This window comes from Notolepis coatsorum (genome assembly GCF_963971535.1).
Source record: "Notolepis coatsorum genome assembly, chromosome: 13".
NCBI lineage: Eukaryota > Metazoa > Chordata > Actinopteri > Aulopiformes > Paralepididae > Notolepis > Notolepis coatsorum.
The window spans coordinates 114029188-114043780 of NC_140177.1; the positions used below are offsets into that span (position 1 = coordinate 114029188).

At 41.8% G+C, this 14593-nt stretch overlaps 1 protein-coding gene across 1 annotated transcript in view; it reads right to left on the minus strand.

The window, feature by feature from the left end:
• The window catches only part of phb2a (prohibitin 2a), a 70608-nt gene that overhangs the window by 45783 nt on the left and 10232 nt on the right, over positions 1-14593 (minus strand). The window contains exon 3 of the mRNA XM_084327996.1: positions 2115-2199. Within this exon, the coding sequence (XP_084184122.1) occupies positions 2115-2199 (85 nt within the window). The remainder of the gene's footprint in view (positions 1-2114; positions 2200-14593) is intronic.

Consider the following 14593-nt stretch of genomic DNA (forward strand, 5'->3'; position numbering starts at 1 on the left):
ATAAACCTCTGTAGGGCTGCTTAAAAAATATATATTATACCGTACTTTTCGCACTATAAGCCGCACCTGACTATAAGCCGCAGCAGCTAAATTGAATGATGTGTACATATATAAGCCGCACTGGACTATAAGCCGCAGGTGTTTTAATGTAAGTAGCATTGGGACACAATACTGTGGGACAAATAACAAGCATTAACTCATTTACAAGTTGTATTAAGTTTAGCAAATAAGGGAACAGATAAATAACATTTCAATGCTGTCAAAAAAGCAATATTTAGATGTTTACACTTTCGAGTTTGGTCACGTCAAGTCACATATAAGCCGCACCGTTATATAAGCCGCAGGGTCGAAAAATGGGGAAAAAAGCCGCGGCTTATAGTCCGAAAAGTACGGTAATCGCAAATTTAATCGCAACCGCAATATCTGTCAGAACAATCTAGCAAGATTGTACTGCATGTGCTTGCTAACCATCATTAATGAATCCAAATTCAAAACAAACTCCTAAATGTGGTGAATAACACTGTTTTCGGAAAAGTCAATGAGTGAAATAGTACATATGGGGATCAAACAGTTCTAGTATTTTAAAAGCAAGGTAAAAATTACCTCAACAATTCTAGTGTAAGCTGCTAGCTAGCAAGATTGCACTGCTTACTAACCAACATTGATACACCCAGGTTTACCACACAATTAACCCTTTCTCTGCCACGCTTATATCCATCCTTATACCATCCTCTGCCAGTTCTATTTGTCTATGGAGATGTTCCCCTTCTTTGCAGGGCTATAACTTTTTAAATTGTATTGCTAAATTGACATTACTATGGCCCATTCAACATCAAGTATCTATCGTTTAGGATGTAGCAACGTTCTACTTTTTCATTCACATATTCATACTAAAATACGGTCAAATGTATAAATATGTTTTTATCGTTTTCTGCAGAACGTGAGTTATAGCCCTAAATACATATTAGATCATCAAATGTAGTTTGATACCGATTGACGTCAAGATTGAAAATTTCAATTGTACAAGGTCCTGCACGTCATGCCTCATCATCTGCTGGTGACCGGAGGGGGGGGGGGGGGGGGTGTTATAAGTCCGTGGCCGACGTTAAATCATTTATTTAGTATGGGTGATATGTTGATGAGAGCAGTGTGTATGTTTAATAATAATCAAACACGCTGAAACTCACCGCAGCTTCCTCTGACCGTTGGGTGATCAGCGTGGAGCAGAAAGTTCGCTATTATGGGATGTTGATATATGCGATCCATTTCCAGGTTGTATAATACTGTATACGTCCAAATCATGTTGTTTATCGAGTTATTGGCAACGGATCGCTATCCAGTGTATCAAGCTGGAGTCCCGCTAGCGATAGCGAGTGGCCGGACGAAATATGGGTGAGCACCACTTCCGGCGCGTCACTTCCGGTTTTGGCGATTCGCCGATCGGCCACCAGATGGCGGTCTTGAACCGTTGGAGAGTTGAGAGGAGATCAACAGCAAGTCTCAAGTCTCCGTGGGTGAAATATGATTGCCATGACAGATTTTTGAAATATTGATCTCAAAGACGCTGTAAGACGTCATTGGCAGATTAAGCATGGCGAGCAATGACGTCTAAAGTCGTCCTTGGTGATAAAAGGGTTAAAACACAGCTACTTGCATAAGAAGTTTCACTGTAGATGTCAAGGCTCCTGTGTTGACTGGAAAATGCATGTATTTGACCGTTCTATTGAGATCGCGAGTAACGGTTCTCGGTTATTATTCCGGAAGTCCACTTTTAAAGTCCATATCACCAGGTTGCCTGCATCAATTCAACATCCAATATACCAGATATGATGCCAAGAGCATGCTCTACAACATGGGATCATCCATTTCTATCTACACTAAAAGCTGTTCACATGTAAAGGTTTTTATAAACTAATCTTAATTATGTGCTCAATAGTTTCATTTGATTACTATTTTACACATCATCCAATAACATTTTCTAGGACAACTGTGTCAATTTCCATGTAAGTGTTCACTTTTGCTCAGTTTCCATGACTTTTCCATACCTGGAAAATGAAAAAATGTATTCCATGTTTTCCAGGTACCGTGGGAACCCTGAATAAGGAGTCTCCTACCTAAAATGAAGCCCCTCAGCCAGTACTGTGTCCATCTGCATCCCACCGATCCTGTTGAAAATGATGGCTCGCTGTCCTCCTTCAACTGGGGGGAAACAAAGCAGCAGGCTCACAAGTTCACTCACAATTTATTCCACAAAGAGGTACATAGCTTTATTATTTATATTATTATTACAATACGTCTCCACTCTGGAACCAATATGTTCATTTTGATCATTTCAATCCTCGAGCTGAAGTCCAGGGGGAGTACTGTCCACCTTCCTAAATCCCTCTTAATATTCTGATTGATCCGTGTATAGTTTTTGCGTTATATAATTTCTCCACCCCTTTTGTAATGTTCACCACTAAGTATTTAATCTTGTCTGAGTCCTATCTAATTTTGTATTTCTCTTTAATCCCCATCATTGGTGTGTAGTTTGAAGCTAAAGTCTGTATCTTTGTCACGTTAAGTATATATCCCGAATAGTGTCCATATTCTTCCAGTAGGTCCATTAGTATCGGGAAGCTTGCATCTGGTTGTCTCATATATACCATCACGTCATCTTCGAATAGACACAATATTTGTTCTGATCCCCTTATCTCCAACCCCCCCGGATTCCCTTATTCTGCCTAATTAGTTGGGCCAATGGTTCGATGAAGACAGCGAAGAGTGTCGGTGAAAGACACCAGCCCTGTCTGGTAGCCCTCTCTAACCTAATCTGGTCCATCAGGCTAGGGCTGGGCGATAAAACGATAACGATAACTATCGCAATACATTATTTCCTCGAAAAATAAACATGAAACGTGGTCGCAAAGTTTCGATATATCAATTTTCCAAGCTTGGATATGAGCACACGCACTAACAACCAATCAGTGAAGGAGATGGCCGACAGCGAAGGAGACCTGCGGTGCACCTCTGGGTAGAGAGGTAGGAGGACTCTAGTAGTAAACAAGGCTGGCTAGGATCATTAGCTTGCACGCCGCTATTTTATAGTTTACGTGCGGAGTGGGTGTGTGGCGTGAATTCTGAGGCCACGGTTAGAGTAGTGTGGGGTATGCGGTGGACGTCGTTGCAATGTATTGGGGCGGAACGGAGTATTTTAGGGTGATACGTTAGTACATTGGAAACAAGGCTGGCTAGGATAATTAGCTTGCACGCCGCTATTTTATAGTTTACGTGCGGAGTGGGTGTGTGGCGTGAATTCTGAGGCCACGGTTAGAGTAGTGTGGGGTATGCGGTGGACGTCGTTGCAATGTATTGGGGCGGAACGGAGTATTTTAGGGTGATAGTTAGTACATTGTCATGAGATACACCGCTTGCTCTGGCTAACTGTTAGTTCCATTCTTATAAGTGGCGGTAGGTTGCCCCCTGGTGGATAATAATCTATGCACTGGTGCGTAGAAGAACGTGCGCGGACTGATGACTACATCAACTCGAGACATTCGCAGCAGCAAAACAAGTCTATTAATAGCCCGTCCATAAGAAGTTAATTAAACTTGACAGAAATTATATCTACGATAATTATCGATATAGAGTTATATGAAAATAATTTTATCGCGATAATGTTTTTGGCCATATCGCCCAGCCCTACGTCAGGCTACCATTCACCTTGACCCTTGCTGTTGGCTCATGATACAATGATTTGATACATTTGACTGAGTCCTCATTAACTCTGCCATTGGTGGGGCGGTCAGGTGGCGTAGCGGAGATTGTGCTCGTCACCAATGCAAGAGGCTGCGGTCTCGACTCCCGGAGAGTCAGCATTGCCTTGGCTTGGGCTGATCGCTATACTAACTCGTTTGGCTGAGTTAGGAGGAGGGAAGCCGTGGGTGGGTCCTGGCAGGGCTCTACGCTAACCTTTTTCACTAGGGGCACAGGTGATCCTAAATGAAAAAATTTAGGAGCACACAAAGAAATTTAGGAGCACCCAAAAATATTTAGGAGCACAGTGAAAATATTTCAAGTAACAGTTTTTTTTTTTTTCAAAAATGTTTATTTGTACTGTGCGTGCATGTTAGGGCTGACCTTCGAAGCTTTTTTGGCAATCGAAGCTTCGGGGCCGAGCTTCGATTATAATTCGAAGCTTCGAATTTTTTTTTAAAAAAAATTAAAAAAAATTAATATTTTTTTTTAATTTTATTTTTAATTTTTTTTCGAAGCTTCGAATTAAAATCGAAGCTCGGCTGACTCTCCGGGAGTCGAGACCGCAGCCTCTTGCATTGGTGACGAGCACAATCTCCGCTACGCCACCTGACCGCCCCACCAATGGCAGAGTTAATGAGGACTCAGTCAAAAGCTCCCAATATTCATGGGAACTACCAATCCCCCAAATCAAGAATGTTTAAGATGAATGAAGTAAGATTTTGATTATTTGAAATATGGCCTGTGTAGACTAAACTATGCACAGAATTATGTCAGTCTACAAGGTCCGGATTCTACATGGACCTTGTAGACTCCACTACAGACCAATTATCAGTGAATGTTCATGCATTTTTAAGAAGGGCAACTTCCACAAAAAAACAAAGAACTCACCAAAACATCTCAGTAGCACCTTATCTAAATGTTATATTTCATATATGGAGATTCATATTTATTTATGTATTGCATGCATTTCTACATTTTATTTCCTATTTTGTTTATTCATCCCAGTATCTTTCTTTCTTATGTGTGGAATTCTACAAGGTGCGTGCACACACACACACACACACTTACATTTAGTCATTTAGCTGACGCTTTTATCCAAAGCGACTGACAAGTTCTGTACGACAAGACAGCAAGAAGGGTACAACTCTATCAGCTGAGTAACAATGTTCATCAAGTGTTGCGTGTTACAGTGTAGGTTAGTTTATTAGGACAAGTGCATGACAGTAAGGTTAGTCACGGTTAGATTATTTTTAATTATTTTTTATCATTTCAGATAATGGTTGAAGAAGTGAGTCTTTAGTCGACCGCGAAAGATTGGACGGGATTGGGCTGTCCTAACTGGGATGGGTAGTTCACACACACACACACACACAAATCGAAGTAAAAAAAAAAAAACTGATTTTTTTATTTTTATTTTTTAAACGTCGATTTTTTTTTTAATGTTCGAAGCTTGTGCCATCGAATCGAACGTTCGAAGCTTCGAAGCATTTAAGACAGCCCTAGTGCATGTGCAAATGGGAACGGGACACACATCTGTGCAATAGCACATACCACCAAAGTCACTGGCCCACTGTGTGTGTGTATCATCTGCATGTGCAAACGGGAATGGGACAGACATTTGAACTATTAATTAAGTGATTAATGCCTACTGTGGCAAAGTTGAAGCCAACAACTAGGCCTAATAAGAAAGGCAGTGACATTGAACAAAAAGGAGACACTGGCTTTACAACCAGGGCCATCAGTAGAGGGGGGAGCTAGTGTTGCTCTTCTAAAAAAATTATCCTTTCAGGGTTGCCTATTGAAATACTGTACACCTCCAGTACAGAAACATTGTTTATGAGTTTGCGTGTCAGGTTGATTGACAAGTCGATTCTGCCAATTACGACGTCACACCGCTTGCACTCTGGCCGTCCGGCGCTGCAGCTGGACCCCATTGCCCACCTCTGCGGTTGATAACGCTAGCCAAGTTAGCTGTACACACATACACAGTGGGCCAGTTGTAGGGGTGTAACAATGCATCGCAATGCATCGATCCTACTTTGCAATATTTACAAAACATGACATTGTTTTCGAACTCTAGCCATGGGAAAATGTTTAGCCAATTCACGTTAAATTTGTATGTCTTCCCTCCGGCTCCAGTGGGTGTAGCTTCGCTAGCTACAGTGGCTACATTGGGTGCTACAGTGGGTGTAGCCTCGCTAGCTTGGCCAACTTCGCTAGCATGCTGGCTAGTGTCAGTATCTTGGTTAACGTTAACGTTAACTATCACCTCTGTAACATGAGCTGCCTCGCCTGACTTCTCATTCTCCGGTATCTTTTGCGCAAAATAAAAATGAAGTGGGCTTCGACATGGCTGTATTGTCTGACTCAGACAGTGACGCTGATCAGTTTCCAGTCGCGTGACCACAGGAAACTCTACTGTGATTGGAACGTTAATGTGGCTGTGAACTGTGGGACTTGTAGTTTTGTAACGATTCTCGCAGCGGAGAAAAAAAAAGAACGAATGAGGCTGTAATCTGCAGTTGCATGCCGTGCGAGTAATTGATTTTTCAGGTTCGCACAAATATTTTTAGGGGCATATGCGAGCAATATGGTTGCACTGTAGAGCCCTGGGTCCTGGGCGTTGTGGACAGCGACCCCTACAGTCCGGTCGGGGCGCCTGCACAACGAGGGTAGGATCTGGAGAAAGGTAGTGTGACCTTCCACACGTTACACTCTCCCGGTGAGAATCTGCGCTGCCAGGCTGGCTGCACATGTGTCGGAGGAAAACATGCGACAGTCTCCGGCCTCCCGGACCAACAGTAGGGGGGGGGGGTGCTTAACAACCAGGAAGAGGGTTGGGAATTGGCATAACGACTAACAGTGGGATGGGAGAAAAATCGGAAAAAAGGAGGGGGGAAAAGATAAAAAAAAAAAAAAAATCTGCCATTGGTAAGAGGAGATTTAGCCCGATTCATAGATGTACGACTTGGCCATAATAAGGTAATTTATAGGCCTGATATTCTATATTCATATTTCAAATTGCCTGTGTCCGGATGGAAAAATGCAGTACTGCATCTACAAAAAAACACTGTAAATCATCTGTCCTTTGTTCATTTGCTTAGATTTTTGCTGAATGAGCTCAGTGGCGATTTCACTTGTCAATGTTAGCATGGTGTTATTCACCATCAAAGATGAAAAAAAAAACGAATAATAATAATAATTTATATTCTCCTTTGGTTCATTACAATTTACTCAAGCATAGTAACAGACACAATATTCATGACAAGTGGGAATACATTCATTGAGGTCCATATATGTTCCTAGATACCAAGAACATGCAAATACTAGGGATGCACAGAATATTCGGCCACCGAAAATTATCGGCCGAAAATGGTTAAAAATAGGGATGCCCCGATCAATCAGCGATCGGTATCGGCCGATATTCAGTTTTTTCTGTACTTTAGTCTCAAATTTGTATCCATCTACCTCAGTTGTAAAAAGAAATCAAAATAATTTAACAATTTAACATTTAATAAATAAATAATGTATTATTATCAACTCAATGGACGCCAAGGGGGCGCTGTTTACCTTCTGGTTAGAACGCCATCGCTGTAATGCAATGGGGAGAATGCCGTGTTTGCGAGTGCTAAAACTATATGAAATATTATAGCTATGGATCTAACCGATTGTCAGTGAGTTTCTTCCAGTCAACATGCAAAAAACAGATAATCTTTTCATACATTTCCGTTTTATACCGTGGTGAATATGAATAGTTCCAGAGCGATTCAGTCTAATCTCAAGAAACTTGAGCAAACCGCGCTTCAATGCATTTCCTTAGAAATCGTGCCATTTGTCGCTTGATTTATGAATCGTTCTGAAAATAACGCTAGATTATCTGTATTATATGTGTCCTCATGCACGAACAGAAGCGGGGGCTGACAAGTCGCTTCTCCATGCCTTGGTCGCAGCCAACCACACGCACAAACACATGCATGATCGTTACGAAAGAAACATCGGATTAACCCAAGATTATAGTCCTTACCTCACATCTGATGTACTGCAAAAAGATTAATCCAATTCCTGATCGCCATTCCAAATATTGATCGCGTTTATTGATCCAACGTTATATGTCTAAAACGCATAATCCACGCTGCTCCCAGTCTCCCCAGTCCATGTGTTATAACGATGCTGCATGCCCGAGAAGGAAAACCTGGACCGGACTTCTTAGATCAGTGTACAGCCCAAGGGGGAGGGATTCCAGTGGACCGCCGCTGCTATGAACTAGACTATTAAAAAATTATCATTTAATTTGGGCTGTGGGGGGTGCTCAATAGTGGCAGGAGGACGCGACTAGCGGCCTCCAGGCTCCACAACAGGGGGCAGCGACGGCTGCCAGACATTGATCTAGGTCTTATTGGAACCCAAGGAGGACAATACACTACCTAAAGCATTAGTGTTGTCACGATACTGGAATTTCGACACGATACCTTGAAAAGTATCGATACTTCGATATTATTTCGATATAAAAAAAAAAAAAATTAGCTTCAAATTTAGCTTCTCTCTGGTACTATGAGAAGATAAATATAACAATTTTAAAACCCTTTGTTTATCTTTAGATCACACATTTAAAAATAACTGTTCATCTCACTTCAATCATTTTTTTTGCAAATGCAGAACATGGTATTTTCTCAAGCAGACAGATGTAAACACTGCAATCTGTGTTGCATGTACCTGACAAACTGAACTGTTTATATTACAGTTAGTAACAGTTTCGTTTTTATTTAAAGAGAGAGAGAGAGAGAGAGAGAGAGAGAGAGAGAGAGAGAGGTAGATAGAGAGAGAGAGAGAGGTAGATAGAGAGAGAGGTAGATAGAGAGAGAGAGAGAGAGGTAGCGATAGAGAGAGAGAGAGAGGCTATGCTCGGAGCATTTTAGTAACGTTACATTTTCAACAAGATTGCTGCTATTTAAACACTTGATGGAAACGGGGTAACGTTAACCTTATGTCGACTGTAGTATTGTATGACCTCGACATAACGTTTAAACGTTAACGTTACTCCGTTACCATGCAGTAATTATACAAGTAGCCAGCTAAGCTAACGGAGCTAGCAGTAGCTAACGTTAGCTGGTAGCTGTAACGTTACAACGAATCAGCTGTTGATATTATGCGCCATCAGTAGACAACGTATCATGTATTAAACTAGAGTTAATGGTTTAATGCTTCAGTCACAGTGACGTTGAAAGAGCAGCTGTCACGAACCTCTTTCATTTCTTTATGGAGATCGGCGCTGGCACTGCTCTGTAACACCGCTTGCAAATAGCATTGGGGCATTTGTAGCTTGTCCTTCGTTGTTTACTTGAAACCCGAAGTACCTCCAAACAGCACTTCTGCTGTTTTCTTTATCCACAAGCACAAGTTGCGGAGGCTCTGCATTTACCATCTTCAGCTAAAATGTTTGTTTACTAACTGAAGAAGACGGCTCTCTGTGACTCTGTGAGGGGGAGGGCTGGACTCGGAGGAGACGGGGGGCAAGCGCGCCGAGCGCTCTGAACAGCGCGTCAACAACTTGCGGTAGAACACTCGCCAGCTGGTACCGATACTGCAGAAAGTATCGGTACTTCGGGAAATGAGTATCGAAGCCGATTTAAATATTCAGTATCGATATGTATCGATACTTCGATATTTTCGACAACACTATAAAGCATACTGCACCTAGTTACACTGAATACTGGAATATATATTTCATATTTCATTTAGTTAGATTTAAATTATTATATTGACCAAATTGTTTACCCCATGCTCAGTATGCCAGTATATTCTTACTGTATTTATTTCTGTATATTTTATTTCATTTTATCCTACTCTACTCTTATCCTATAGGCAACTTGATTTGATTTGTGTTATTATTCTAATTTGTGACCCGTCCTGTCTAAATGTTGAGCGATTTGCAGCGTCTAATTTCCCACGGGATAATAAAAGTATTTCTATTCTATTCTATTCTTAACACATTGGGCGCCATGGGCTATATCCATCAATATACCACCATTGAAAGCCTATGGAGATGTTTACCTTCTTTGCAGGGCTATAACATTTAAAATTGTATTGGTATACCGTAAATCCTCAAATATAAGACGCTCTTCCATTTACCTCAGCTGCAAAGAGCACCAGACCTTTTTTAGAGAGAGGCTTATATAAGAGGCAGGCCTTCATTTCTAAAAATGAGACTCATGGACATAATCCCTTCATTTTCAGACTTTTATTGCAGTATTCTTTTTATTTTTTAATACGTACATTGTCTGTCTACATTTATTTAGACTAGCATTGGTATTTAAATATTGAGTGCAGTTGAGTAATTGTGGGATTAACATAATTCACACACTGAAGATGGAACTGTCTATACTAGGTTGTGGGGTCCGGGGACAGTTTAGCGTGTGGTACCTTCTCGACTTCCTCAGTTGAATAGAGTTGTTTACATGCAGTAGTAGGGGTGGACGGTATGGTCTAAAATTTATATCACGGTATAATTTGAAGCATAGACGGTAACGGTATATATCACGGTATCAGTGTTTCAGTTAGAATACATTTTTTTGCCTGATAGGCAGGCTATATAAAGAAAGACATCCTCAAGGCATGTAGATTTATAATATTTTAACTTAAAACTAGGCTACTTTTGCGTATACAGACATTATATTCCAAATAAAATAAGTCCCGAGTCGAGACTTCGTGCTGCTCCCATTGCCAACAGCGGGGCTGGATGCTGGATTTTGCTAGAAGCATATGCAGCTGCAGAGCCGCAGAGCCAGGGGCTCTTTCAGGTCCGGTCACAGGCCCGCTCAACAGCGCCCCCCACCCAACGGCTGAATTGCCAATGGCTGAATTGGAGTATTGCACTGTGCAAATGCGCGTGAAATAGTCGCGCTGTGGTTACATGACGTCATTGCTATTTTAGAGCTGCTCTACTGGTTACACGGTATAGTCAAAATCCATGCCGTAGAGCAAATTCATACCGTTTATACCGTATACCGCAGCGTTTCCGTTAGCCGGTAATTACCGGTATTTGACCGGCAAAATCTGTTGAAGTCCGACATATTTGATCTCTCCGGTCATAATGTCCGGTGAAAATAATTCCCTCTAAACACAATTAGATTATTTGAATTGTATTAAAATAGGCTAAAATTAAATAGCCTATGCGATTAACGAAACAATCATTACATGTGTCGTTGCTTCACCAAGCAGCCGGTCTAATAATGACATCCTGCTGTCAGCGCGAGCTGGCTGCTGATATATTTACGTGAAGCATGGCTTGGCAGGGTGCAGTACTCCAATTCAGCCATTGGCAATTCAGCTGTTGGGTGGGGGCGCTGCTGACACCGCTGCTCTGCTCTGCCTGCTCCAGTGCTCCATGCTTCACGTAAATATATCAGCAGCCAGCTCGCGCTGACAGCAGGATGTCATTATTAGACCGGCTGCTTGGTGAAGCAACGACAAATGTAATGATTGTTTCGTTCATCGCATAGGCTATTTAATTTTAGCCTATTTTAATACAATTCAAATAATCAAATTGTGCTTAGAGGGAATTATTTTCACCGGACATTATGAGCAGCACCAAGTCGTTGGGAGGTGGAGATATACATAACGGCGCAAACCCACGATAATGTTGCCGTCTCTCTCTGCCAAATTTCTCAGTTTTTCGCTTGATATAATTAATACAAATGTCCAATATAACGGAATTCGTTAGCTCATAAAAATGTGATTATAACAGACTGCTGTTCATTAAGGTCGGGCAGACTGCCCACCGACACCTCAAGTCGGCAGCAGCACGAAGTCTCGAGGGACTTATTTTATTTGGAATATATTAATGACTGTATATACGCAAAAGTAGCCTAGTTTTAAGTTAAAATATTATAAATGCCTTGATGATGTCATTCTTTATATAAGCCTATCAATTGTTTTTAAGCTCAATAAACTCTGACCGGAATTTATCCCATTTGTCCGGTAGATTTCACTCAGACCTGCAAAAAAAAATTCTAACGGAAACCCTGGTATACCGTTTATACCGTCCACCCCTATGCAGTAGCTTTAGCTACTAACGTTATCATAGCATCATGGTCTGTAATGTGTCAACTGGACAACGCCAGCCTCGTCTGCCAATGCCATATAGATAGCGAACGTTAACGTTTGCAAACGAAGTCAACGTCATCCAGCTGACACCACAGATCTAGATATTATGACAACGTTAGCTAGCGGCTAGCGCTAAAGCTAACCAGAGGGAAACGTTAATGTACGGTAGTCAGTGTAGCGGAAGGCAGCACTTGATTTCCATTGGCAAGAGTTTCTCATTCTATATCACGGCACGAAAAATTCAAAATGTACTTTCTTATTAGAGACCGGCCTGTGTCGTCTAAATGCATCAACACCCCCCCCCCCCCCCCCCCCCCATTATAAGAAGCCCCTCCTTTATCGGAGGTCCCTCCTCTATTTGAGGATTTACGGTATTGACATTACTATGGCCCATTCTAGGGCTGGGCGATAAAACGATAACGATAACTATCGCGATAAATTATTTCCTCGAAATAAACATGAAACGTGGTCGCAAAGTTTCGATATACCGATTTTCCAAGCTTGGCTCCGTTCAGACTCGGCTCAGCACACTCACTAACCACAACCAACGTTACGTGATGACGTGCTTACGCACAACAGCTAACAACCAATCAGTGAAGGAGATGGCCGAGAGCGAAGTAGACCCGGAAGGAGGTACGACTCACTCAACAACAAGGCTTGCTAGGCTAATTAGCTTGCACGGCGATGTTTTATATATTTACGTGCCGAGTATGTGTGGCGTGAATTCTGAGGCCACGTTTATAGTAGTGGGGGTATACAGTGGACGTCGTTTCAATATATTGTGGCGGAAGAGAGTATTTTAGTGTCATATTTAGCACATTGTCATGGAATACACCGCTTAGATACTACAGGCTTGCTAGGCTAATTAGCTTGCACGGCGATGTTTTATATATTTACGTGCCGAGTAAGTGTGTGTTTTGAATTCTGAGGCCACGTTTATAGTAGTGTGGGGTATACAGTTCGTTTCAATATATTGTGGCGGAAGAGAGTATTCTAGTGTCATATTTATTGTCATGAGATACTCCGCTTGTCGGCTAACTGCTAACGTGCGCGGACGACGACGACATCAACTCGACTTGAGACATTCGCAGCAGCATAAGAAGTTAATTAAACTTGACAGACATTATATCGACGATAATTATCGATATCGAATTATATGAAAATAATTTTATAATTTTATCGCGATAACATTTTTGGTCATATCGCCCAGCCCTAGCCCATTCAACATCGATTATCTATCGTTCAGGATGTGGGAACGTTATATTTTTTCATTCATACATTGTTGTGTCAATACCGTCTAGAACAGTGATTCCCAACCTGGGGTCCGCCAGGGGGCGCAGGGGGTCCCGCCAGACCACAGATGATTTGATTTGATTTTTTTTTTTGAGAAATATTTAATTGGCATATTTTTATCATCAGAAGCATGAATAGTCTCTCCACTACAATAAAAAATAAAGATAAGTAAATAAACATCTAGACATGATTTTTGAACGTTAACAGTAGGCTACCGGGTAGCCGCTAAAACGCGAATCAGTTGACTATCACTTTCTGTAGCTAGCCTAGCACGCTAGTTAACTTTCTCGGCTCGTCTGCAGTCAGCCGCCAGAGGCGAAAATGTGTGACAAACGAAAAGGAGATGACGGCAGCTCATCTGCAAAAAAAAGTTAGGACCTACAGCAATCGCGAAAATTACATCACCATGGGCTTCACTGAGGGACCAGACAAACGACCTGAGTGTGTGATTTGTGGAGAAAAGTTGGCAAACTCGAGCCTGAAGCCCAGCAAGCTGAAGAGACATCAGGCGTCTAAGCACCCAGAAACCGTTGGGAAGGATCCGGACCTTTTTTCTGAGGAAAGAACAGTCTCTCAAGGCGAACAAGCCTGTTGATGTTAGAGTAGCGTGGAGCAGGGGTGGCAGTGATTTACAGAAGGCTACCGAAGCCTCCTTTGAGTGTTCGCTTTTAATTGCAAAAGCAAAGAAACCGCACAATATTGGCGAGCAGCTCATCAAACCAGCCTGTATCAAAATGGTTTAGAAACTGTGCAGCCCACAGGTGGCGGATAAACTAAAATCAGTACCACTCTCGAACAATGTAGTCAAAGACCGAATTGATAAGATGTCAAGTGATTGCGAGCAGCAGCTGTCAGAAAAGCTTAGAAAGGGTCCATTTGCCATACAACTTGATGAAACTACAACTGTCGCAGACGAGGCTGTGCTCATCGTTTATGTGAAATATATCGAAAATGAGGATCTGAAGCAGGACATTCTCATGTCAGTCAACCTTACTACCACCACTCGAGGTGAGGATATTTTTACTGCAGTGGATTCTTACTTCATTCAACATAAATGCAAACCGTTCACCATTAGGGCCTGATTTGAGAGGATGAATACAGGATTTGAATATTGGCCAACATTTTGAAATACATATGGTGCAAGATGAGATTTGTTGATTGAAGGCACAAGTCAAAGAAGCATAGTGAGTCTAATTATGATGCATATGCCTGTGTATAAGCAGTTTGTTATTAAAATGAAAAAAAAAGTATTAAAATGACAAAAAAAAGTATTTTATGGTATTTTATTAGGAGGGGGGTCCAGGAATTTCATCAGAGATGTTTGGGGGTCCCTGGGGGAAAAAAGGTTGGGAACCCCTGGTCTAGAACATAAGTATGTTTTTTAGACAGTAATTACAAAAACGAGTTATAGGCCCTGACGCATATGATAGATCAGGGAGGGGCAACTGGCGGCCCGCGG